The sequence below is a fragment of the Rhinoraja longicauda genome, chromosome 42 (assembly GCF_053455715.1).
Source record: "Rhinoraja longicauda isolate Sanriku21f chromosome 42, sRhiLon1.1, whole genome shotgun sequence".
NCBI classification, from domain to species: Eukaryota; Metazoa; Chordata; class Chondrichthyes; order Rajiformes; family Arhynchobatidae; genus Rhinoraja; species Rhinoraja longicauda.
Window position 1 is genome coordinate 2,291,249 of NC_135994.1, and position 27,850 is coordinate 2,319,098.

Below are 27,850 nucleotides of genomic sequence, written 5' to 3' on the forward strand. Positions count from 1 at the left end.
GACCTTGCTGTGGGTTGGTGAGTAGAGACCTTGCTGTGGGTGGGGGGTGGGTGGGGAGTAGAGACCTTGCTGTGGGGGGGGGGTGGGGAGTAGAGACCTTGCTGTGGGGGGGGGTGGGGAGTATAGACCTTGCTGTGGGGGGGGTGGGGAGTAGAGAACTTGCTGTGGGTTGGTGAGTAGAGACCTTGCTGTAGGGGGGGGTGGGGAGTAGAGACCTTGCTGTGGGGGGGGGGGGTGGGGAGTAGAGACCTTGCTGTGGGTGGGGAGTAGAGACCTTGCTGTAGGGGGGTGGGGAGTAGAGACCTTGCTGTGGGTGGGGAGTAGAGACCTTGCTGTAGGGGGGTGGGGAGTAGAGACCTTGCTGTGGGTGGGGAGTAGAGACCTTGCTGTAGGGGGGTGGGGAGTAGAGACCTTGCTGTGGGTGGGGAGTAGAGACCTTGCTGTAGGGGGGGTGGGGAGTAGAGACCTTGCTGTAGGGGGGTGGGGAGTAGAGACCTTGCTGTGGGTGGGGGGTGGGGAGTAGAGACCTTGCTGTGGGTGGTGAGTAGAGACCTTGCTGTGGGTGGGTGAGTGGGGAAAGTGGGACATTCACGTTGAAGTGTATGGCGTGAGCAGAGATGTCTTTCCCCTCTCCTCTCCATGGGCAAACGCCATATTCCAGCTCAAGGTAAGGGTGACGTTTGTTTTACCTTGAATACAACACAAAAGTGCTGGGGCAACTCAGTGGGAAGTTGGGAAGGAATTCCCTCCAAAGATGCTGCCTAAACCACATTGTTCGTCCAGCACTTTTAAGCTCAACTCAAAATTTCCAACATCTGCAGTTCCCTGTGTTTGTCTCTCTCTTTAATTTTCTTTTAACCTTGGCTGTACTTAAGCAGGAGAGTGCGGCGGATGTAAGATAAATTGCATCTTGTTCTCATTGGAGGCCCGAACACTTGTATGTACAGAACAATTAAAAAATAATAATTTGGCATCTCCTGCCTACTCTACAATTCAATGATAGATCAGCCATGATATTATCTCTTTACAACTCACCCTCACTAACCCTATATCGTTTCATTTGCTCCAAGTTAAATTTTGCAAGCGCTGAATTCTGTTCATGAACTTTAAATGTAGTGGCCAGTTGGAGTCACAAGAGACTGTGGGTGATGTAATTTAGAGAGAAAAAAACACTATTGTAGGAATTCAGCATCCGTGGCACCTCATCAGGACTTTTTTTTGTGCTACAAGTGTTCTTTGCAGAAATTATGTATTTGCATTCTTGGGCACCTGTTCATCTATACATTTGTAACATTGTGCAGTTTTTCAAAATTATTTCTGTTGGGATTGAGCAATGTTCTGTGATTTGGTTTGTTTAAAAAAGTACTGATGCAAACTGATGAAAATGCTGCCTTGAGACACCACCTGATAATTGCCACACTTTGGGAGGGTTTGGTGGTATTAGATTAAACCTTTATAACAATACTGAAAGTATAAACAATAATAAGTGTAATCTTATAAGAGTGGTATGCTTTAAAAAACCTTTTCAGTTATTCAAAGTTCAATAGTTAGCAAAAAATATAATTTAAATATATTTTTAAAAATCAAAATTAAACGCAAACCAAATTTTAACTTTTAGTATAAATGTCTGTTCAAATGTTTCTGGTTTTATGTATTTCCTTTTTTTCATTCTACCCCTTCCCTTGTTATCATCTATCCTTGTGCTTTAACTCTTTTCTATATTTCTTAAATTCATTACTTTTAACAAAAATCTTAATTTCACTGACTAAACAACTAACAAAACCTCCGTTGTTCTCAAGGCAGACAACTGCACATTTCCACTGTCATAAAGAGAAATAAGTGCTTACTGACATCATCCACAGACAGATAAAACGCTATCAAAAGATACGTCCAATATTCTTTGCTCTTCCATGACAGAGCAGATAGCTTCTCTTTGTTAGTTCTTCAATCAGTTTTAATGCTGAATATAGATAATATTTAAAGTTTCAGGAATACAGGCCTAGCCGACACAACTACCCACTATAGTCCCAAATCATCATTGCTAATTAGCATTTTATGCCACTCCAAGGTCATATTTCCTTCCTGGTTTATTTATCGGCACTGAACAGAATAATCTAGAAGAGAGTGCACGCATTAACTTTAGAGTTGTATCCTTGATGTTATGGCAAAAATCTATTTGACCTTTTTATATATTTTGCCTTTCCACAAAGGGTTTTTCAGTTAGTTTCTTGCTCGTCCATAGTTCTTGTCTTCTTGAGAAAAAAAATCTGTGGTGTTTAATTAGAATCCAAAATGGATGACTCCACATTCAATGCTGAACTCCATTGTCATCGTTTTCATCACTCCCAATTTGTTAATGCCGTTTCTCAATTTTCTGTTTCTATCTACACTATTTACTGCATGAGGGTGTTGATCTGAAAAGTCACCTATGCATATTCTCTTGAGATGCTTGACTCACTGGGTTACTTCAGCATTTAAAAAAAATCTTTCTTTGGTAAATCAGCATCTGCAGTTACTTGTTATTACACTATTTGCTGTTAGAAATGTAATTAAAAGGTTTTACTGGTTTGGGAACTATCCAAGTCTGCAAGAAATTGCAGTGAGGTGGGGATATAGCCCAGTCCGTCACGCAAACCAGGCTTTCCGCCTCTGACTCCATGTGCACTTCACGCAACCTCGGAAAAGCAGCCAACGTAATCAGAGACTTGTCTCACCCTGGTCATTCCTTCTTCTCCCTGCTCTTTTTGGGCAGATCCCCATCTGTTATCAGGATTCTGAATAGTCCTTCCATAAGCTAGGGCACTGTCCGAGTCACCTCTACTACTTGAGATGTGACCTCTACTACTTGAGACTGCTTCTCCATCACGTAAAAGGGCCAGTATCCTTCGATTCATCGAGAACACATGACGGACATATTCTTCCTTCCTTCAAAGACGTCTGCATAGAAAGAGGTTTGTTGCAAACTGACGACCATTGGCAACAGACGATGGAAGATGCTGAACGGACAAGACTCCCCGAAGCAATGAGAGATTTGTTTGTTTTGCTGACGATTGCTGAGATCAACACTTCTCGACAATTATGGGATCGCTTCAAGAATTCAATGTCTGAAGATTACCTTCAAAGAGAATGGAGAACAATCAATGATCCAAATATCATGATTGATGAGAGGCATCATGATCAGGCTCTGTGGGTGATTGAATTAACATTTTGTTCAAGATGGCCGCGCCGTTGTGTTTGGCTGCCTGCCACTGTATGTTTCTTTTTTTCCTAGTCAGATGTGCAGCACTTTGGTCAACGTGGGTTGTTTTTAAATGTGCTATACAAATAAATTGACTTGACTTGACTTGACTTGTTGTATATTCAAGACAAGCTTGTGAATTACAACAAGACACTTGGATACTTTCATGTGCCACTACCAAGACATGGAAGGATGAACCTTGATGGTGACAATCCAGAATTGCTGAGTGAACTGCAGTACAATAGACCTGAACAACAGTAATTTGTTGAAGAGAAGGAGCCTCTGCTGAATGCTGAGCAAAGAGCAGTGTATGACCATGTGTGCAGCTGCTTGGAAAGGAATGTTCCTTCAATGTTTTTCATTGATACACCAGCAGGAATGGGCAAAACAATTCTCATCAATTTGATCCTCTCCAAAGTTCGAGGTCAAGTTGATGTTGCTTTTGCTGTAGCATCCTCTGGTATAGCAGCTACATTGATGCCTGGTGGAAGAACTGCACATTCTCGATTCAAGATACCCATCGAAGTGACCGATAATACCATGTGCAACATTGAGAAGAACTCCAACATGGTTCATTTGATCAGGAGTGTGAGACTGATTGTTCGGGATGAGTGCCCGATGATTAGGAGGGAGAGCTTTGAAGTGGTGGACAGAACTCTTCGACATCTATGCAAAAAGAACGATGAGCCTTTTGGCGGCATTCTTACATTTTGTTGTGGCCGGAGGAGGGGGGAGGAGGGGGAAAGGGGGGGAGGAGGAGGAGGAGGAGGAGGAGGAGGAGGAGGGGAGCGCACTCCATTCCCACCTCAACCCCCGTCCATTCCCACCTCAACTCCCCGTTAAAACTCTCCCTAACCTCTCCTGCATTAACTGAAATTGTGTTTGGGATTTTTTTCAGAACCCCGCTCACGCGCTCCATTCCCCCCTCAATCCCCCTTAAAACCCCAAACCTGTGCTGCATTAACTTAAATTGTTTTCAGGTTTTTGTAAAAGCCCCACTCCATCCACACCCCCTCAACCCCACTTATCATCCCCCGCCACAACCCACCTCAACCCCCCTTATCCTCCCCTCACCCACTCCATCCCCCTCAGCCTTCCCTCCCCCACCCTCCATTCACCCAATTCATCCACCCTGAGCCCCCTTTGAACAGGGAGACGATGGTAGCATCCCGAAATTGGCTAGGCATAATTTCAGTCTCCCATATGCTTGTCAGGATGTCGTGGAAGGCGTTCGGAGCCTCGGGACCTGCTGCTTCATAGTGCTCCGCGGGGATTCCAACCCTGCCTGATGCTTTCCCAGAACTGGTCTGACCGATGGCTTTCTTGACTTCACGCAGGCTTAGGGGGAAATCAAGGTCATCCAGTGACGGCTTCTGAGGAATATGGTCTACAGCAGCTGGATTGACAGTGGAGGGTGTGTTGAGTGGAGTTAAATGCCATTACCAGCCCTCATAGTTACGTGGTCCAGATCTTATCGAAACGTATAAGATTATTAAGGGGTTGGACACGTTAGAGGCAGGAAACATGTTCCCAATGTTGGGGGAGTCCAGAACAAGGGGCCACAGTTTAAGAATAAGAGGTAGGCCATTTAGAACTGAGATGAGGAAAAACTTTTTCAGTCAGAGTTGTGAATCTGTGGAATTCTCTGCCTCAGAAGGCAGTGGAGGCCAATTCTCTGAATGCATTCAAGAGAGAGCTAGATAGAGCTCTTAAGGATAGCAGAGTCAGGGGGTATGGGGAGAAGGCAGGAACGGGGTACTGATTGAGAATGATCAGCCATGATCACAATGAATGGCATGCTGGCTCGAAGGGCCGAATGGCCTCCTCCTGCACCTATTGTCTATTGTCTTGGTGTACGCAGGCTTGAATCTGCTTCATTTTCTGAAGAGTTGCAGATGAACTTGAGCATCCCCACTTCTGACCTTATGATGGAAACAAAGTCACCGAGGCTGCAGGTGAGGGTGGTTGAGCTCAGGACACTTGGCACTTTATAACGGCAATGAGACGCATTTAAACTGTGCTACAGCTGAACTATGATGGAGTTGGCATTCTTCAAAATTATAGTAAAAAGTTGAATCTTCTACATACTGTCCAGCAAGGACAGTTTTTTCTTTAAGCATTTGTAACAATTATTTCTGTGTGTTCTGCCTCCTGAAGCCGCGCTGAGTAACGACAGGCCAGTAATTGGAAATCTGTCTGTGTTGATCCTTGTGTATCTCCATTTCTTCAGTTAAAGTGTTATGGAAACATATTCTAGCTTAGCAAAACGTTCTTATAATGTCTCCAGCCGCTATATTTATCCGCAGAGGGTTCATGTCAATGAAATGTAAACTGTTATTTTCACTGGCGTGTCATGTAAATTCTTGGCAACACAGCCACCCAGTGACAAGAGCTGTGCTTGGAATACGGAGAAGGTCGGATGGACCAAAGATGAGGGATGACACAGCAATGATTGAAGGATAAAAAAAAAAAAGCCTTAGCCCCTTTGCTCAAATCAATCCAGTTGCCTCAGTCAAATCTACATGCAACTGCAGGTCCCGGAAACATATTTCATCATCAAACAATCCCTCTGTGTTGATTAATCTAAGCTGATTTTCTAGAATACACAAGAGTTGCTTTACTCATCAGAAAATAAGAATTATCATTTAATTTATTGATCCATTTGAAATATGTTGAAAATTTATCTTTGCTGGAAATGATATAGTAGGTGCTTGTGTGATACTATTTTATATTTCACTTGTATGGAGAATCTACATTTTTTTAGGGAGCCTTGTACATGCCAAACAGCACGTATTCAGTAAAGGTAGTCCGGAAACAGGATCTCATAGCACGTATTTTTTTACACGCTTTGTTTTTAGCAGGAGGGAATTGTGTCAGCAATGTTTTAAGATGAACTTACAACTTTGGTGAAAATGACCCAGCCACTTCCAGTTGGAACCCGTGCTGACATGTCCGACCTCTACGCAGCGTAAGACATGCATGCGTGTCCACGACAACTCTCACCTACTTCTACAGATGCACCAGAGACAGCATTTTATCGGGATGCATCACAGCTTGGTTTGGGAACAGCTCCAACCAAGACCGCAAGAAATTGCAGCGAATCGTGGACGCAGCCTAGAGCATCACACAAACCAACCTCCCTTGCATTGACTCCATTAATACCTCACGCTGCCTCAGCAAGGCCAGCTGCACAATCAAGGATGAGTCGCACCCTGGCCACTCCCTCTTCTCCCCTCTCCCATCAGGCAAAAGGTATAGAAGTGTGAAAACGCACACCACCAGATTCAGGGACAGTTTCTTCCCGGCTGTTATCAGGCAACTGAATCATCCTACCACAACCAGAGAGCAGTGCTGAACTACTCTCTACCTCATTGGTAACCCTTGGACTATCCTTGATCGGACTTTGCTGGCTTTACCGTGCACTAAATGTTATTCCTTTATCATGTATCTGTACACTCTAAATAGATCGATTGCAATCATGTATTGTCTTTCTGCTGAGTGGTTAGCACGCAACAAAAGCTTTTCACTGTACAATAGACAATAGACAATAGGTGCAGGAGGAGGCCATTCGGCCGTTCGAGCCAGCACCGCCATTCAATGTGATCATGGCTGATCATTCTCAATCAGTACCCCGTTCCTGCCTTCTCCCCATACCCCCTGACTCCGCTATCCTTAAGAGCTCTATCCAGCTCTCTCTTGAATGCATTCAGAGAATTGGCCTCCACTGCCTTCTGAGGCAGAGAATTCCACAGATTCACAACTCTGACTGAAAAAGTTTTTCCTCATCTCAGTTCTAAATGGCCTACCCCTTATTCTTAAACTGTGGCCCTCGTGACAATAAACTAAACTGAACTGAACAGAACAATTATGTAGGTATCACAAAATGCTGGAGTAACTCAGCGGGTCAGGCAGCATCTCGGGAGAGAAGGAATGGGTGACGTTTCAGGTCGAGACCCTTCTTCAGACTCAGCGCAGTCTGAAGAAGGGTCTCGACCCGAAACGTCACCCATTCCTTCTCTCCTGAGATGCTGCCTGACCCGCTGAGTTACTCCAGCATTTTGTGATGCGTTCGATTTGAACCGGCATCTGCAGTTATTTTCCTACAGAACAATTATGTAACATTACTGGAACCACATCTTTGATCTCCTCCTTGCCATGCCTGGCGAACGACTGCCATACGACAGCCACAAAAAAAGCATGGGGTCCTCTCCCTTAAAATCTTCAATGGAACATGAAACAAAAGCTCGCCATTCTGGCTTTGAGGTTTCGATCATAACATCTGATAGTCATACTCCAATGGTCAAAATGTTTCTCTAATTAATTTTTATTGGGTCATGGTCATTTGCAACCTCTTTATTTTGTGTGCGTCGGTGCATTAACTCATGCTTCATTGTGCATGGTGTAATGTCCTCTGTAAGACCCTGTTGTGGCTAGCACAATGAATATACGCCCGACATCTTGTAAGAAGATTTTATTACTGATCCTTCACCAGGAAACTTCTAGAAGGTCACCTGACCTCAGTCACAAGGCACAAGCCCATTGGCCAGCTTCTGCTCTTGGCCTCAAGGGGGCACTGGCATTTACATTACATATACATCACATCTCCCCCTTTACTTTAATTACATCACATCTCCCCCTTTACTTTACTTTACTTACATCACATCTCCCCCTTCAACGTTGGGGTCAAAACTAATAACTTGAAGCTTTAATCAATTTAATGTGGATGAAACACCACAAATAACACAATGCTCTTCAAACTACAAAACTATCAGTTTTACATAACAAGCCGTGCCGGGGGTTTGGACAATCGCCCACTTCTCGTGCAAGTCGTATTTCCAACCCGTTCTGTGTCGTATTTATGTTGTATGCATGTGTGGCTTGGCACGCTTTGTGTCGGTTCCTCCACCACGGGACCTTGTGATGCAGCCTGTGATAGTCCTCTTGAATCTGGGAGACTAGCTCCTTCTAGGAGAGGGGGTCCTCCTTGTGGGAGAGTGCTCGCGCTCGTCTGCTGCGTGTTGCCAGGGCAGTGCTCAGCTGCTTCATGCGCAGGTCGTATGTCCTTCCTGTTTCTGCGGAACTCAGTACCGCTGCTCTTGGCCTCAAGGGGGCACTGGCATTTACATTACATATACATCACACATGGGACCATTTGCCAGTTAATTGCAAGGGAATTAGAGGCAGCATGGGTGGTGGCCGTACACACTGTAGGTTGCACAGTCCTCCCTGCCCTGTATTCTCCCCCACGTCCATGGCTTCATTTTATGCAGCTGGTCTGGAGCTCCCATGGGGGAGAAGTCTTTTGAAGATGCAGCAACCTTTCCTGTGCACAGCTCAGCAAAGACGTGGCAGTCATGATAATTCTCTGGAGCCCCTGCTTTGGAAACATATCTCGGGACCTACCACTTTTTTCACAATAGGAACAATGACAAAACGATTTAAACAAGCAATTTTACCTTTTTGTTTTAAAAATGGGGATTCGAACCAGCACTTGTGTTCATTGCATGGCTTTTTAATGTACCTAAATGGATCCAATCCAACTTTTTCGTTAGATATGTTTTAGGCAGCCACTAGTCACAATAAGCCATGGATTTGAGATTGCACTGTGAGGTACATTTTAAGGTGGTCTTCAAAAATCTCTCCCTTTAGTGGTTTCATGAAGGCAATAGCTTTTCTGGTTAAATTAACGACCCAATGAGATAGCACATGGAGGAATTTCAGGCTGATAATCTAAGCATTTATTCATGAGTATTTCACAACATCCTTTCAAGCTTGACTTTTTTTTAAACCAGATTTACTGTATCCCCCCCTCCATTTTAACTGTCGTTGCTGACACAAAAGATACCATTTGGAAAATTCAGACAGATGCCTACCAGAATTTATTTCTCTGTACCAATCTTAAGAGAACAAGATATAAAATGTGGGGCAAAATTGTATGTTGAGAAGGGAAGAGAAAGACAAAGAAGTTAAAAAAAATAGACAACTATCTTTTCTTCCACCCACTCATCCTACAGCTAAACTCTTCTGCCAAGTAAAATTACTCAAGTTTCACTGAAGCGTTTAAGAAACTGATGTTTCTGTCCCAGTGGCTCAGAGCAGTGTTTGCATGGCACACATGAATACATTTGAAGGCTGAAAAAATCAAAGTCATCCAGCTGACAACCTGGAGAAATAAACCACTAAGCTGTAAAAACAAGAATAAAAAGGACAAAGGAAATAAATATACAAAGTGTGGTTAAACTGACAAACATAATTTGTCAGAATTAAGTTGTTGATTGACTGCCCTCAATTGAAGTGTGAGATCTGACAAACTGCACAATTGTTTAGCATCACTTTTCAAAATATGTAGCAAAATATGTATGGACTTAAAATTGTTCACATAATTGTTGTTCCGTTTGCTTTAAAGGACCAAATAAGCCTGAATCTTAGCCTTTAGAAGGAGTGAGCATATGTTGTGTTCAGCAACCTTAGGTCAGCTCCTATGACCTATGCTGAACAAATGTACCTTGTAGTATTCCCCAAGTTTAAATGCAACAAGGAAAACAGAGCAATGTTATTCTTCAATATATGAATTCCATTCTACTTTCACTTGAGCAGAAAACAAACTGCTGGAAAAACTCAGTGGGACTGGTAGCATCTGTGGAGGGGAATGGACAATCGATGTTTCAGGTCAAAACCCTGTATTAAGTCCTGATCCAACTGAAACATCGGCTATCCCTTGCCTCCACAGATTCTGCCTGCACCACTGAGTTCCTCCAGCAATTTGCTTTTTGCTATAGATTACAACATCTGCAGTAACTTGTGCCTCTGCTTTCACTTGTGTTTGATTCAAGTAATAAGATGATTCCATTATAATTTTCTTTTTGTTTTTATAAATCCAATATTCTTTTATTTTTCTGTAAAGTTACTTTATCATCTTTAAATCCATCATCTACTCCATGGCGGAAGCAGATGATCAAGTGGTCTCCGTCAGTGATAAAAGATGTAAAACAGTATCTATGATGGGTTATCCTTTCTGTTTTCAAAGCCACGGGATATTTTGTGTAACATTTTAGTATCCAATTCTCAAAAGGGCATGAGGGCAAATCTCTACATAATCACTTGGTGTGACTTTATTTGAAAAGTCCACAAATAAAACAAGTTAAAACACTCAAAATGGAGTTTGGATCATTTTTCGATTTATCCAGTGAGCTAATAATGGAATCTTGGTAGGTCCTCCGTAGAGATTTATTTCCATTGATTTATAGGTGAAGGTTCAAAAAAGAACAATATGGTAATTCTGGGACCTTGAGCAAAAAGAACTGTGTGAAGAATAAACTGGTGAATAAATCAAGTTTGAGGCAGTGATAAAGACTCCTTTAGTTTACACAGAATCCTGGCCCTCAGAAAAATACTTGATAGGATTAGCATCAAAAGAAACTTGAGTTTTGCTCAGTTTAGCATAAATGTGAAGGGTTAATTCATTAGTCAGCCTGCTGAAAAAGGAGAAGCAGGAGTTCAAACATCCATGTGTTTTGTCCACATGAGGATCCATTTGCTTGTCACTAAGGTAGAGTATTGGCTCATTTTTTATTTTCCTGGCATAACAAGACTACCTAAAGTTCAACCCGAATGTTGTTTATATTGGAAAAAACAGTCAGTATTTCCTACTCTTGAAATAAAAGTGTTCCATTAAGTGGGTGGCACAATGGTAGACTTGCTGCCTTACAGCGCCAGGGACCCGGGTTCGATCCTGACTATGGGTACTTGTCTGTACGGAGTTTGTACGTTCTTCCAGTGACATGCGTGGGTTTTCTCCTAGGTGTTCGGTTTCTTCCCACACTCCAAAGATGTACAAGTTTGTAGGCTAGTTAGTTTTGGTAAAAATTGTAAATTGTCCCGAGTGTACAGGGTGATCGCTGGTCAGCGCGGATTTTGTGGGCTGAAGGGCCTGTATCTCTAAAGTGTAAAGCATTTGTTTCCAAATGTACAAATCCAAGAATGGTACACACTTAAGATTTTGAGAACTATGTGGTTCTACGAAGACAATTTGATAAATAATTTCGCACTAAGTTACGTAGCAACAGAATATACTGAAGATGCTCAAATGGTCAGGTAGCATCTGTGGAAGAAGAGACAGACCCAATGTTCCCAGTCAATGCCTTTTATCAGAATTGAAATAACCTGAAATGTTAACTGTTTTTCCCTCATGAAAGCTGAATATTTCTGACCTTTTCTGCTTTGTTTAAGACTTTACAGAAATCCTTCTTCATCCTCCAAGGACAATTTAGCAAACTCCAGGAGACTGTGGTGACTGAAACCAGCCATCATAGCTAACACCACCTAACTATTATAAGGTGTTATACCTTCCACACACAGAAGCTCAGTTCTTTTTAACTTCTTGTGGTGAATCCACAATTCAGCCCATGAAGTATATTCTCTGTAGTACAATACAATACAATACAATATATCTTTATTGTCATTGTACAGGGGTACGAGATTGGGAATGCGCCTCCCATACGATGCAATAATTTAATTAGCTAGTCAGTATTAATTTAAACAACAACAACCCAACAAAACAAATTGTAACAGTTTTAAGACAGAATAAAGTGCAAGTAGATCTGTGTCGGATCACTATGCGTTTTGACCATCCGGCTCAGCAGGACCGGTTCATAGCAGCTATGGCCCGGGGGATGAAGCTGTTCCTGAGTCTGGAGGTGCGGGCATAGAAGGCCTTGTATCGTCTGCCCGATGGAAGGAGTTCAAACAGACTATTGCAGGGGTGTGAAGAGTCTTTGTGAATACTGGTGGCTTTTCTGAGGTATCGTGTGTGGTAGATGCCCTCCAAGGCTGGTAGCTGTGTTCTGATCGTCTTCTGAGCTCTATGGACTTATAGACGTAGTTGACAATACGTCTAAATCAAGCCCTTTCCATTGCTGTGGTGGTGTATGGGTGTGGAGTTGAGGACAGTGGTGGTTGGTAAAGAGTTCAGTAATCATAGTTTGAATCTTCTCTGCCCAATGTGTTTGAACGTATAAACAATTTTCCTCCTGAATAGTAATTCAGGACTTACATTTACATCATCATCTATGCTACACTGCATTAGGAATATTCCTTAACAAGAAATCTGAGCTATGTACTTGAATACAGCTATTAACTTGAAAATAGCTATTAACTTGTTTATTAATTTGAATACATTCATTGGAAACTGTGGTTAAAAATTCAGTGTAAACCTAATAATGGATGAAAAAGCTGTCGTTGCTTTCTGGTGATCTGCCTCACCAATTTAGTCCATATACTTTTTCGTGCACATGAACAGCCAGAAGGGTACATACCCAGAGATTATCTCGAGATCAAGGATTGGCGCTTATTATCTTTACACTTAAAGGCATAAACTGCGTACAAGTTAAAACAGTAAATTGTAAAATCAAGACAAATGTTGCTCTTAATTGAAAAGTCAAATGATTACGAAGATTTGCGGGAAATGTTATAGAAACAGATAAGTATATCAGAAATATGGGTGAAATAGTAAAGTGATGAATCATTCAGAAGTTTACAAGAGCAACAAGGTTCCACGGTAAGCTTATAAATTAATTCTTGATATGCACTCAAAGTCTAATGAAGATGTAAACATTATTAATTGTCGTATGAGTAAAACATTCATAACAGGTACGTTTAATCAAATGCTTTATAATTTTTGAAGATCTTTAGGACATAGAAATAAATGCTTAACTGTTTTCTTCAGTCAAGATTATTATTTAAGAGTAAATTGGATAGGTATATGGATAAGAGGGGATTGGAGGGTTATGGTCTGAGAGCAGGTAGATGAGACTAGGTCAGAGAGAGTGGTCGGCATGGACTGGTAGGGTCGAACGGGCCTGTTTCCGTGCTGTAGTTGTTATATGGTTATATGGTTATATGGTTAAGATGTATTTCTTTAAAAGTCAGCTGGGCTTCTTTACTATCAGACACGATACTTTGTCCAAAATGAACTGCAGCAATAAACCCCTCAAACATTGAAATGTAAAAGTCTGACAGACGTTTAGTTATCAAAACATTCTTAGGTCACAAAATTAAGCAAAAATCTACAGTCGCCAGAACTCTGAAACAAAAATAGACAATGGCAGAAATTCTCAGCAGGTCAAACAGCATCAGTGGAGAGAGAAACACGGTCATTTTTCAGGGCAATGCCCTTTATCAGAACTGGAAGAGTGATAAAACATATTTGTTTCTCACTCTTCCAGTTCTGATGAAAGAGCACTGACCTGAAACGTTAACTCTCTTTCTCTCTCTCTGCCTGACCTGCTGAGGATATCTGGTATTTTCTGCTTTTGTTTTATGTCACAGCCTGAAATATCATTCCCATTGGGCATGTCCAGGTTAGTTGGAATGAAGAAACCACGACAACTAGTTCAGTGTGAGCCCCACAGAATTATACCCCTCCCTTGCATTTCATTTGGAAAGATCCAAGTCACCACCTGGCTAAAATCTAATGTTTTTTTTAGTTTCGAGACACAGCACGCAAACAGGACCATTGGCCCACCAAGTCTGCGCCGACCAGTGATCCCTGCATATTCACACTATCCTAGTCATACACGAGGAACAATTTACACTTATACCAAGCCAATTAACCTACAAACCTGTACGTCTTTGGAGTGTGGGAGGAAACCGAAGATCTCGGAGAAAACCCACGTGGTCACGGGGAGAGCGTACAAACTCCGTACAGACAGCACCCGTAGTCGGGATGGAACCCGGGTCTCTGGTGCTGCAAGCACTGTAAGGCAGCAATACTACCGCCGTGCCACCCCATAATATATTCATAAAGATCTGCAAGATGATGGGTTGAGTGGCCAGCCATCATCCTCCACTAGTCAGCTGTCCAGAGGTCAAAATTCATAACAAGTTTAGGTGCACTAAATTATGGGGTTATTAATTTGTAGGATTACTGAGTCAAGCAAACAATAAATGGACTGTCTGCCAGTATCATAAATGTTGTTGATTCATGAAACGATGCGTGCTAAACACTAATCACGTAAAAAGCTAAAAAGGTTCAGAACCCCATGAGTAACTGATAGCCTCCAAGGAACATTTCTATAAACAATGCAGATTATCATCTACCAACATACTTCAGTTGAGGTAATGCTTTCTTTTTTGCACAATGAAAGAATTAAATACAATCATAACAATTAATTACATTTATTAAATATAATTTAATATAGTTAATATTAAATTGCCTAGCGTTTGTATCGCTCCTAAATAAGAGTGCTAAATCTGTGTTTTCCAATTAACCTAGGTGGTATTTGATTGCAATCCTTGTGAAATTTTCTAATTCTGCCTTGAGTACGCAATGCTGCCTCTAAGCTGTTAATGCAAGGGTCACGATGATTAATGGCTCAATACTATCCACCTGCCAACCCATTCCTATGCTAATCAATGTCAGAGCCCGAGTCCTTAAAGGGCACTCTCAACTAAACCACAGCATTGTTGATTTTTTTAAAAAGCATTGGTGAAAGTTGAGTCATCGAGTTACACTGCACAGAAAGAGGCCCTGCTGTCCAACGCCTCAATGTTGACCAAGATGTCTATCTGACCTAGTCCCATCTGCCTTCAATTGGCCCATTGTTAAACATGAGCATAAACATGACTGAAAATAAATGATTATTTTTGCCACATTCAGCACGAGTCTTGACTGAAAGTTATTTTTACTCGTTTATTTTTGGTGGTGTGTTGGTTTATGTACAGTATTCATAATTATTCCTGAAATATTACTTTAAAAATTAAATCCACAGTTCATTGCAACATATCATCAACTCTAAAATGATAGCCGGTACAATATAATGTAAATACTCAAACCCACTCAACGTGACAAAGTAAAAAAGTAAAGTGGAAGACTCTATTTCTTTTCAACAAAACTTTGCATTATTCTCTGGGAAGTATACATTGCAATCAGGTTATGGTTAAGTGGTTAAAACATCATAAGTTCTGCCACTGGGAATTGAATAGTAAAGATAGTACCTGATGAGTGGATTTCAAAATGTCCTCATCAGATCTTTGAACATCGCGATACCTCCTTATTGCATGCATCAAAGGTCATCCAGTGCAAATCTAATAGGAAACATTAAGAAAATAAATTGATTCATTCCTTCTGCACCTACTCAGTGCCAAAGACTCTATAGGTATTGGTATAGCTTTAACATTTATGTTCTCCTTCATATGGTGGCATACAAGAAATTGGGGGCTGTCAGGTTGACTAAAATGACTCTATCACAGAAGAGCTGAGGGTAATGGTCACTTGAGCCACCACGGGTAGTGCTCTAGGTTAATTGCTGAATATGTTGCAGGTTGATGTCAAGGAGAAGATATCAATCAGTGACCATCTCTTTGAGAATGCACAGCTCCATGTTGTGAGCAGGCAGTGAAGAAAGCCAATGGAATGTTGGCCTTCATAACAAGGGGAGTTGAGTATAGGAGCAAAGAGGCCCTTCTGCAGTTGTACAGGGCCCTAGTGAGACCGCACCTGGAGTACTGTGTGCAGTTTTGGTCTCCAAATTTGAGGAAGGATATTCTTGCTATTGAGGGCGTGCAGCGTAGGTTTACTATGTTAATTCACGGAATGGCGGGACTGTCATATGTTGAAAGGCTGGAGCGACGAGGCTTGTATACACTGGAATTTAGAAGGATGAGAGGGGATCTTATCGAAACGTATAAGATTATTAAGGGGTTGGACACGTTAGAGGCAGGAAACATGTTCCCAATGTTGGGGGAGTCCAGAACAAGGGGCCACAATTTAAGAATAAGGGGTAGGCCATTTAGAACTGAGATGAGGAAAAACTTTTTCAGTCAGAGAGTTGTGAATCTGTGGAATTCTCTGCTTCAGAAGGCAGAGGAGGCCAATTCTCTGAATGCATTCAAGAGAGAGCTAGATAGAGCTCTTAAGGATAGCGGAGTCAGGGGGCATGGGGAGAAGGCAGGAACGGGGTACTGATTGAGAATGATCAGCCATGATCACATTGAATGGCGGTGCTGGCTCAAAGGGCCGAATGTCCTCCTCCTGCACCTATTGTCTACTGTGATCCAGGTGTTGTTTGCAGTTGCAACATGTCCTTTGTCCTTTACTCAACATGACCCTTTTCTAATCCTCCATATGATTCAAACTTGTGGTATTGTATATGGGACCCATACTACTGCAATATGAAAGCACAATCCCATCCAATCCCACTTGAATGTCTAGTCATTTCAACTGACTAGAAATTGAAATTCTAGTATTCTGCACGCTTCAGGAACAAGAATCAGTTTATTGCCCAAATATCGACTGAAACACATAAAATACACTAACTTGAAAGCACAGAAATATTGCTTGAATTTACTTGATTTTTTATAGATATTTCACAACTTTAATTGCAACTCATCACAGAATCTCTATTAATACTCCAGCAAAGGGGAGAAAATATAAGGAATATTAAAATGCAAGCAACTAATGGATTAATATTCACAGCAGAGTTTCTGCCACCTTAATTTCCTTCTGGGTTCACATTTTGCCGCAGAGGAATTTCTAGTCAATAATGAGTTGATGTAAGGCATTTTAACCGATGAACAGAGGCAGTCAAATTGTAGCTGTATCAATATATCTCCACCTATGTGTACAAGAATAGATGTGAGCTTATCTATATGTTTGCAACAACCTTGACAAATTAAAAAAACTGAAAATGGATTAGCATTAAAGGAAATTTTGCTTTGAATTAGTTCAGTCCAACAAATGAACGAGAGATACGAGGAATTGCTTTATGAAGTTGATTCTAAAGGGCAGAAAATGGTAGGAAAGTTTCCAGGTCATTTTTCCATTTAGTACATGAACAAACTAACGTAAAATTAACAGGGGAATTTATTCTTGACTTGTTTTCAACAATAATAGTTGCCCTGAATGAAAATGAGTACAATAACCCATCAAGAAATAATTCATCAAGATGTAGAAACAGAAATAAACCCTGTCAGACCAGTTTTATTCCTGTAATTAGATATTGCTTAACATCTAATTTATGCAAATGCTGTTGTGAGTAAATTAGACATGGTGTTAAACAGAGGTTTTGAAAATGCATATTATACCATCAAACGTACAGCTGTAAATGTGATCACGCTATTTTCCTAATGGTCCATTTGATTAGAGACTGCACATTAGCGAGGCACACGGACTGGACTATTTTAACTCCTAGGAGTCATTTCTATCCCACCAGCCAGCTCCCCAACTGAAAAGGGCCAAAAGAAGCTGTTAGTTAAAATTAACTGCCCGAAACTACACCCCGCCATGTTCTCCTGGGCAGGACAATGAACATTCTCCACCCGCCAACTTGCCCACTGGATAGCCACTTAGTTATGTAAAGAAAAATCAACAAATATTCGTGGAACTATACCTCAGTTTCACATTAGGGAAGAAGCAAAATGGGCATGAACAGTAAAATACAAAGTACACTGGAGTTTTCACTGGAATTTAGAAGGATGAGTAGGGATCTTATAGAGACGTATAAAATTATAAAAGGACTGGACAAGCTAGATGCAGGAAAAATGTTCCCAATGTTGGAGGAGTCCAGAACCAGGGGCCACAGTCTAAGAATAAAGGGGAGGCCATTTAAAACTGAGGTGAGAAGACTCTTTTTCACCCAGAGAGTTGTGAAATTGTGGAATTCCCTGCCACAGAAGGCAGTGGAGGCCAATTCACTGGATGAATTTAAAAGAGAGTTAGATAGAGCTCTCGTGGCCAGTGGAATCAAGGGATATGGGGAGAAGGCAGGCACGGGTTACTGATTGTGGATGATCAGCCATGATCACTATGAATGGCGGTGCTGGCTCAAAGGGCCAAATGGCCTCCTCCTGCACCTATTTTCTATGTTTCTATATTTCTAACTTTAGAGTTATGCAAACACTAGAAGAATTTAGTGGATTCTTTTTCTCACCCTCAGCAACCTGTGGAATAAACTCACTGTCTATGTCACAGGCTGGTAGCATCACAAAATGAGATGTGTAGGAAGGAACTACAGATGCTGGTTTACGCCAATAGACAATAGACAATAGGTGCAGGAGGAGGCCATTCGGCCCTTCGAGCCAGCACCGCCATTCAATGTGATCATGGCTGATCATTCTCAATCAGCACCCCGTTCCTGCCTTCTCCCCATACCCCCTGACTCCGCTATCCTTAAGAGCTCTATCTAGTTCTCTCTTGAATGCATTCAGAGACTTGGCCCCCACTGCCTTCTGAGGCAGTGAATTCCACAGATTTACTACTCTCTGACTGAAAAAGATTTTCCTCATCTCCGTTCTAAATGGCCTACCCCTTATTCTTAAACTGTGGCCCCTGGTTCTGGACTCCCCCAACATTGGGAAGATGGTTCCTGCCTCTAACGTGTCCAATCCCTTAATAATCTTATATGTTTCAATAAAATCCCCTCTCATCCTTCTAAATTCCAGTCTATACAAGCCTAGCCGCTCAGTCTTTCAACATATGATAGTCCCGCCATTCCAGATGCTGGTTTACGCCGATGATAGACACAAAATGCTGGAGTATCTCAGCGGGACAGGCAGCATTTCTGGCGAGAAGGAATGGGTGACAGGTCTGAAGAACGGTCTCGACCCGAAACATCACCCATTCCTTCTCTCCAGAGATGCTGCCTGTCCTGCTGAGTTACTCCTGCATTTTGTATCTATCACAAAATGAGATAGCTCTGTTAATCAAATGCTTTTGCTGACCTGTCTTGCCGAGAGAAGTTTTGAATTTTAAAAAATGATTCATTAATATAAAACACACAAAGTTGGCACTTTGGGAGCCAAGATACATGTCAAGTAATTTTGCTAATGAAATGAAACATTATCTTATCAATAATTGATAAATCCTAAACAGTTCAATCAGAATGGCATGGCAATTTTCCCTCTTGCATTTAATAATTTAGTAAGACAAAAAAAGTTACTGAAATTAATATTCATGAGAATTTCTCGTGTCAGTAGAGCTCAGGGCTTCGGTAACATCAGTCAGCCTGGAGTTCGTGCTTGCATGAAGCAGGTGACTGATGCCTTATTTGCAAGAACAAACTCATTCATTACTTTTCCCACAGGCACCTGGAAGCAGCCAGATAGCATTTTGAGTCCAGGTCAATGACTACACCCATATCACCCTGAGGATTCCTTCACATAGTACGACTGCTTTCATTAATTACAGGGCTTCTTTTAAGGCTCAATTGGTAAGTAATGATCACCCAGGGATCATAGAGGTTTGTGTCCGCTTGCCTGACAGCAGCTATTTATATTCCGCCATGTTATTGTCACCTATCCTCTTCTCTCCCATTATGTGTCTCAGCCCTACAATCAGTAAGTCGTTAAAAACTAGTTCTCCGTGACTGTAGTTTGTTATAGGATGCATTAACTTTCTGTTGTGCAATAGGGAACAAAATATGGAGTTATCTTTGGAAGAAAACTTTCAGCATAATGATGCAGTAAGTGGCAAAAATGTATGCGTAAACGGACGGTGCTTTTTGCAGTGGCTCACTGAACAGAACTTTGAATAAATCATGATTTCCTACATCGTCACATTCAACGAAGTTCCCATTGTCATAAAAATGTTAGATAGGTGATGAAAATCACAGAAACCCTGGAGGATAGGTACAACGCTGGTTCATAATCAATGAAATATAATTAGCAAAAAACAGCATGGTGAGCATTTCACAAAATAAGTATAGGCTTATTTACCAGGTGTTAGAAGGCCATTCACAGTAATAGCCATTCTTCCAACAATTCCCACCCTTTAAACTTTGTTCATTGAAAGATAGGTATAACATGGGTTTTTGGGGCAAGATAACTGGAAGGTAAAATGGTAAGATTTTAAAAATATGTCCAAGTCCTTGATCTAAACTAAAAGTCTGACTTTTCCAGCCCCAGTCTCTCTCAATATCTACTCAGCTTCTCGATGCTTCATGACCTCAACTTACCCAGTTTCTACCACTTGGTCCACAATGGAGAAATGGCCTTTGTACATGTTTTGATGTGCAAGACTAATTCAATTGTTCACAATGCCTCGAGCTTCATATGCAATAGAACATCGCTGCAGGTTGGGGAAACCACAATACACGGGCATCTATTTCGTTTTATTCTTTCAGACAGGTAAAAAGTTAAATACATACAAGCTTATACAACACCTTTCACAAATTTAGGACATCCCAAAGCATTATGTAACCACTGGAGTACTGTTGCAGTTCAGGAAACAAAGCCTGCATTGCCAACCAAAGATAATGGAGCGGAGCAAGATAGACCACTCCGTCAAAATCACCTATACTGAAGTGAAGTATGCAAGGGAGCCATTTTAGTAGGCAAAACCCGCCGTCCGTTATGCCTCTCGCAGTGTAATCAGTGTTTTGGGGAACAGTGTTTGTGATGATGCCATTAAAATGCAGAATATATTTCATCTATCAATTCACAGATTTTTGTTATTGTTCTTTTTAAATGTTTCTGTAAGTTTCTGCCTACTAAAATGGCGCCATGAGCTACTACGGTTTTTAGGGTCGAGTGGTCTATCTTGCTCTGCTCTATTATCTTTGTTGCCAACTGAGTTACAACTGACTGTGTTCTGGCTACCTTGTGTCAAAATAATAGCATGTTGTTTTTTTTAATCCTGTTTACAACTTTCATGCCTTTAATAACTAAATTACTACTTGAACTGGTGAACTAATTGGAGACGACTCCTGACCTAACAAAATATTTTGACAATCAGGCAACTAATTATCTTTAAGGACCTATGCCCCACAGTTCAAATGCTAACATACTTAAGACTGGAAGCTGCTGAGAAGACAGCATGGGCCAGATATATCAAATTGAGAAAAGCAAATTTACAAACAAGGTAAGACATAAAAAAAACAAATTCTGTACTTAGATTATATGTACATATTCAATTGTATGGATCAAGTCACTTCCTAACCAGTCCCATGATATGCAAGGTCAATAACCTGACTTACATTCTATTTTCCCCATATATGCCTTTCATAGAAACATTGGAACATAGAAAATAGGTGCAGGAGTAGGCCATTTGGCCCTTCAAGCCAGCCATTCAATATGATCATGGCTGATCATCCAAAATCAGTACCCCGTTCCTGCTTTCTCCCCATATCCCTTGATTCTGTTAGCCCTAAGAGCTATATCTAACTCTCTTTTGAATTAAGAGATTGCTTATTTATCACTTCTGTTATTACAGCTCTAATCAATCAAATCATTTTGCTTCATGCCAATGCATACAGATCCAACCATCCTAATAATTTTCTGCAGATCTCTATATATCTTGTTGCACAGGATTAAATCAACTCCCTATTAATTTCCATTATATAGAATCACAAAATCCTGGTACGATAATTAAATGCAAAATCCCAATTTAAATTGCTTCTCTATTATTCATATTTCATTGTTTAGCATTCTTGGGCTAGTCAAGAGGGAAAGACGCGATAAAATCGAATGCACATTAACCTCATACTCTTTAATAATTAGGCTTACAATCTTGGTAGGAATAAAATTTCACACAATATAGTTCCGTTTTGAGATTGGAAGACTAAGTATGCAGGAGGTCAGCATGAAACCCCAGTTCACAGGTCAAAGGCATAGATAGAGTGGATGTGGAAATGGTGTTTCCACTGGTGGGAGAGACTAGAACCAGAGGTCAGAGCCTCAGAATTAAAGGGCGCTCGTTTAGAAAGGAGGTGAGGAGGAACTTCTTTACTCAGAGAGTAGTTAATCTGTGGAACACATTGCCACAGAGAGCTGTGGAGGCCAAGTCAGTGGATATTTTTAAGGCAGAGATAGACAAATTCTTGATTAGGACGGGTGTCCAGGGTTATGGGGAGAAGGCAGGAAAATTAGGAGGCAGAGATCGGCCATGATTGAATGGTGGAGTAGACTCGATGGGCTGAATGGCCTAATTCTACTCCTATAACCTGAACTTGTCACGGGCAAAGGGATGGAAAGCCTTCATACCAGATCTCTGTTGTCTTTACGTCATGTTCCAGGCCTTTCTAGAAGGGATATATCAGGTCAAGCCTGGACTTGCAAGACTTGTATTGCAAGTGGTGCAGTGGACATGAGCTGTGTGCAGCCCTTCCACTCCTTGCATCTCGACATTGTTAAGAGGGTGTGTTCACCTGGGATGCTGATCCAGTGAGCAGCAGCACTACCTGCTGCACCGCTGTACAGCTTGACATTACGGGAGAGTAATGAAGGGAACATCCGTGAGTCGCTAGAAACCCCTAAAAAAACACCCCAGATTCCCACTTGTTGTTATGCTGGGAAAGCATGTTCTTGGATAACATTGAACGTCAAAAGACCATTTTGTATTGAGCTTGTGATCCTGCAATGCAAACTCTATACAATATTGAAATAGCTCCCGCTTTCCGATTTAAATTTAAATTATAAAATTACTGATTAAATACACTTAGGTACTGATGTAAAAATATTGCGTGTTGGCTGATTTTAAATGCAGGCTTCAGAAATCCCTAATCATACCATCAACCAGAGCCAAGCATAAAATGAGTGGATAGGCTGTTCTTGTACTAATCATGACTCAATTGAATTTAGATATTACGTACTAATTTTGATGTTGTGAAACTGCAAATGTTCCCCAGGATTGCAATGTAATTCTGATGCTGTAGTCTGGTGGAGTTTTTTTCAACAATAATTATTTTTTTGTCAGAAAAATGACAACTTGTGGGGAGTGATAATGAAAGGACTTCAATATGGCCGTCTTCTCACATCCCAGCGATCGAGTTTTCCTCAGGGAGATATTCAAAAGTCCCCATGCCGCAGTAAAATGATTAAAAAATGATTAATTCACTTTTGTGCTGTGACGGTTACTGCGATTTTGCAGAGATTTTGATTAAATTGGCCATTTAAAAGGAGCAGTAATCCTTCACAAGAAGCTTTGAGCACTTCGTCTGACTCATTTAAGCTGAACTGTATAAGACACGCAGGCTCAAATATGAATACATTTGACTTCAGTAGAAAGAAAATTATAAATTAATTGATAAATTAAAATTTATTACCGGGGATATTTTGTGATTTTTTTTGGAAGGAAGAAAAAGACAGCAACCATCACTATTTCATTTATATTAATTTAATTTTAATTCTATTTTAATTATTTTAACATTTATTTATGTTATTTCCAGGTCAATTAATTGTTGTTCATTCAGCAAAATGGACTATTGTGGAAAAAAAGGACCACTAAAGACAGGAGCTGGGAGAATTGGCAACATACCAGGTAAGCTTGGTCATGCAGTTAGATAATTACCTAACCTGAAATGAAAAACCCTAAGCTACCACCTCAGTGTGTGACTGCGTGACAATTAAAACTTCCAGATCAAGAGATCAGATAAAATTTATTTTTAAAGGGTGGGGATTTGCAAGATTAAAAAAAGATTGGATTCTCTAATTTTAAGTAACTTCCATTTACTTCCCTCCCCTCTCTCCTTGCCCCCTTCCTCCACCCTAGTCATTTTAGCAGTTCCACAGTTCTCCACATTGTTTTCCTCTTGAGAGCACACCTTCCCCAGCCAATGATGGGCCTATCTAGATCATTTGTAGTCCTGATTGGTCTTGGTCTTTTCTCGCCTCCAGCTCTTCACCTCCTCCCTACTTTCAGTCTGAAGAAGGGGCGTGCAGCGTAGGTTTACTAGGTGCTGGCTCGAAGGGCCTAATGGCCTCCTCCTGTACCTATTGTCTATTGTCTAAAACGTCACCCATCCTTTTTTCCAGATATGCTGCCTGACCCACTGAGTTACTGCAGCCCTTTGTGTCGATCTTTGGTATAAACCAGCATCTGCAGTTCCTTGTTTCCACATTGGGCTGGGTATCTCAAGTGCATGCTCCATGCTCAAAGTGACACCCAGCCTGTTTTGTTCATTTTAGTACCTCGATTTGTGTATTGGAAGAAATCCGCTGCTGAAAATAAGTGATACCCTAGCCACTCGGCCTTAAGACCTCTTTTGAGTGCTGTCAACAGGAGCTAAGTTTCGCTTACAATTTTTAGGATGCTACTATCACCCTATTTCCTCCCTGGTAAGCCAGTGAAATTATATCACGATATCATGGTGATACCATGAAATGAAGGTACCACCATGATATCACTGGTAGATGACTCGATTAATCACTGGGATAGTAGCACAAATGCAACAACAAAACTGAATATATTTAAAATATTGATTCCATCTCTTCCATTTTTAAGTTTTTGGAGTATTCATTGCTCATCAGACTTGGTGTCTTTTATTAAATAACATATTAGCAATTTAAAAATACCACAGCAAAAAAAAATCCTCATTGATAATAAAGATTGGGGATTTAAAGAAGCTAAATGTATCTAATATGCATGTTTAATGGTGCATTCTCGTCAGGTGTTTATGCAAAGAAGAGGTTTCTGATTGTTAACAAGTACAACAAAGCCCCCATGTGAACAGCAGATTGTGAAAGTGACACAATCATTATCACAAACTTTAGAAGCGAACCTTTTCAGCAAATTAAACATGTGTACTTCCACCTTTCAAAACCAGGTTTCGACATCTGGAAGGAAAATCCTCTCCCTCTGATAACAGTAGGGGACTGTGTCCTTGGCAACAATGGATTTCTAAAATGGGAATGTCTCGCATTTATATGCTTCAATACACACTCCTTGATCAATGCAAAAATACGATCGCCAAACATGGGAGAAACCTTTGGAGCATAAACAGAGATTTCCATTACATTTTTCAGATCGACGAAGGACTTCTGCAATGGCATTGACCTCAGGAGGATGTGGAGATAGATCATTCAATCGCTATTTCAGACTGATGGCTGTTGCAACCACACCAAGCTTTACTTTCACACTCATACGTTGGACTCCAGCCTTAATGAGAATGGGAATACTCTTGGAGCTATCTCTGCCCAATAGCTCTTTAGTCATCTACCACCATTCACAACCAGATGTTGCAGCCCTGAGGAGCTTAGATCTTTGGTCATGGAACTGTTTATTGCATGCTGTTCAGCATGTATCTGTGGCAACTTAGCTGGATTGGCACCTCGGTATACCCAGCTGTGTCCTTAATAGACTCCTTATTGGACCTGTATTAGTCCTTTGGCTTGAAGATAGAAATGCCAAGCCACAAGTTTACAGATTGCCAATGCAATTCTGCTGCTGCTCATAATGATTCAACAAAAGGGCGATCGGTTTTGAGCTGAAAGATGTCCTCTGTTGTTTCTATTGTCAGGATATGAACGTCGCAAGCAAGACCAACATTTAACATCTATCCCGAATAGCCATTGAAATGAATGCGAGACCATTTTAGTAGCACTTAAGTCAATCACATTCACGTGGGTTTGGAATCACAAGACTAAGTAAGGACAGCAGGCTTACTCTCCTAAAATATATTAGTTAACTGGGTACCTTTGTCATCTCTCCTGAAATATTGTCTGTTAATTTTATCAAGATTGAATTATAATGATATAATAATTCAGAAATATGCTGATACTTAAATCATTCTCCAAATTTCTAGACTTCAAACTTTAAGGAACTTTATTAGATAGATTCTCATCTCTCTATCAGAATGGATGTCCGCTACCAAAGGCCTCCTGGCAGCTTCTTTGGGGCTGAACACCTGCCACAACGGTTTCTTACATTACTCTGTGGTGGTAGGTTTTACCAGGGTGGAAATTCCAGAAATATAGGCAAATTCAGACAGAGAAAAGGAGTGGACATCATAATACAGTTTTGTACCATCCACACAAATTTGACTCTTATTTTGAAAGATTTCTGCTGTTAGTCAATTGAATTTATAATAAAAATAGCACATAATTAATTTTCTTCTCTTGGGTGCTCAAGTAATTTAATATTGATCTCCTTTTATTCAGTTGACATAATTATTTGATGTTCTTAACTTTTTTCGAGTAATTTAACAGTTTTCCCCTCCCGATGAAAAGAAATAAGTCAGAGTCCAGTCATTAATTTTTCTGGAATGAGTAAGAAGCTTTAGTACATTCATATGGTTTCCTCTGTCCATTGTTTAATGGAAAAGTAACGTATTTAACAAATGAGAGAATTAAATTAAATAACGAACTGCATTCTTCTTTGCTGGTGCTTGAGAATCGTGTTCACATTGAAATTCCATTTCTTCATTCAAATCATACAGCGCACAGCATGATTATGTTCAAGTATTTGAATGGTGACATGGCAATTCCTATGCCTTTGGACTTTGGAAAACATGTATTACCCTTGCAGATAGACACAAAATGCTGGAGTAACTCAGCGGGATATGCAGCATCTCTGGATAGAAGGAATGGATGATGTTTCGGGTCGAGACCCTTTTTCTGAAGAATTTAATATTAAATAGGTATTTACAATTCCCTTCAACACCTAATACCTATCCAGAGATGTTGCCTGGCCCACTGAGTTACTCCAGCATTTTGTGTCTATCTTTGGTGTAAACCAGCATCTGCAGTTCCTTCCTACACTATTACCCTTGCAGAGTACCTATTGTTGGTCAGTGACAAAATAGATAAAGTTGTTGGCCCCACTGAATGGAGAAGCTACAGCCTTGATCTCCCCATGGACGGTGAACTGGGTAATGCTGTAAATGGCGCAAAAGCTAGTTTGTAAGGAACCTGATACACAAAAACTGATAGCCACTGCCAGTGCAGCAGCACACTTTGCAACCTTTCATGAAGGAGGTGCCCCTACTTTATCAATTTCTATATTCCAAGCCTTCTTTGGCATGCCTCCACTGTCACTGAGCAATTTAGTGGTGTGCTGCAATTGCCCTTTCACATCACAGGCAATCTGTTACTGGTCTGGCTCTGTCCTCCTTTGCAGTGCCAATGCATGGAGGAAAAGTTTCATGAAGGTCAAATACCAAGAAAATTACTTACCTTGAAGTGAAGCTTCCAACTTCTGTCTCATCCTTCTCTATCCATCAGAGATGACAATGCATTTTTTTTCCAGCATCGTCAGGCAAGTCCCTTTCAAATATTAGAATCTCAATTCGTGGGCCACATAATTTGACAATGTTAGCACTCTTTTCCTTTTTACCCATCAGGAATGAGGTCAGATCTGGAAACATGTGGTCTGCATGCCCTGTACCACACTCCTGAGACTCGACTACCATGGTTGTACAGCTTTATGCCGATATCAATTTCCATGCCTGTATCCATTCCTATTATCTCAGGAACCATAGGAAAACATGGAGTTCAGTTGAAGGTAAAGTGCTTGTGAGCTATTCATCAGACCCCTGCACTTCCTTGGTCCCCTCCCCCTTGCAAGAAGGATGAATGTCCAGAAGGGGCTGGGGGGAAGAATGGGATTGAATAAAAAATAGTGTTTGCTTATGTGTGTAAATAAAATCTGTCCGGCATTGCTGCCTGTACAATGATTTTTGTCTTAAAATTGTGCAGCTTCAATCACCAGGTTTATAAATTATTTATTGAAGTCTTGAAGGGAATTGTAAATACCTATTTAATATTAAAACTCTCTTTTTTTTTTAAATTGAAATTTTCTGATGGTACTAAAATGTTTAATTTTTGCTGGCAACTTCCTTTGGGTAATTTATTTAATCCAATCCTGATTTAAAGACTGAGAATCAACCCTGAAGACTCATATTC

At 40.9% G+C, this 27,850-nt stretch overlaps 1 protein-coding gene across 2 annotated transcripts; it reads left to right on the plus strand.

The window, feature by feature from the left end:
* The first annotated feature begins 537 nt into the window (after positions 1 to 537).
* Positions 538 to 27,839, plus strand: LOC144612002 (uncharacterized). 2 transcript variants are annotated; one of them, XR_013549603.1, is made up of 5 exons: positions 538 to 667; positions 19,318 to 19,443; positions 20,986 to 21,092; positions 23,398 to 23,489; positions 24,974 to 27,839. XR_013549603.1 is itself a non-coding variant. In XM_078431416.1 (5 exons), exons 2-5 carry the CDS (start codon positions 19,654 to 19,656, stop codon positions 25,264 to 25,266), a joined length of 534 nt encoding a protein of 177 aa, XP_078287542.1. In that variant the 5' UTR covers positions 538 to 667; positions 19,318 to 19,653; the 3' UTR covers positions 25,267 to 27,839. The 2 variants fall into 2 exon arrangements, 1 of the variants encoding a protein (XP_078287542.1); XM_078431416.1 differs by having other exon boundaries at positions 19,318 to 19,695.
* Positions 27,840 to 27,850: the final 11 nt, after the last annotated feature.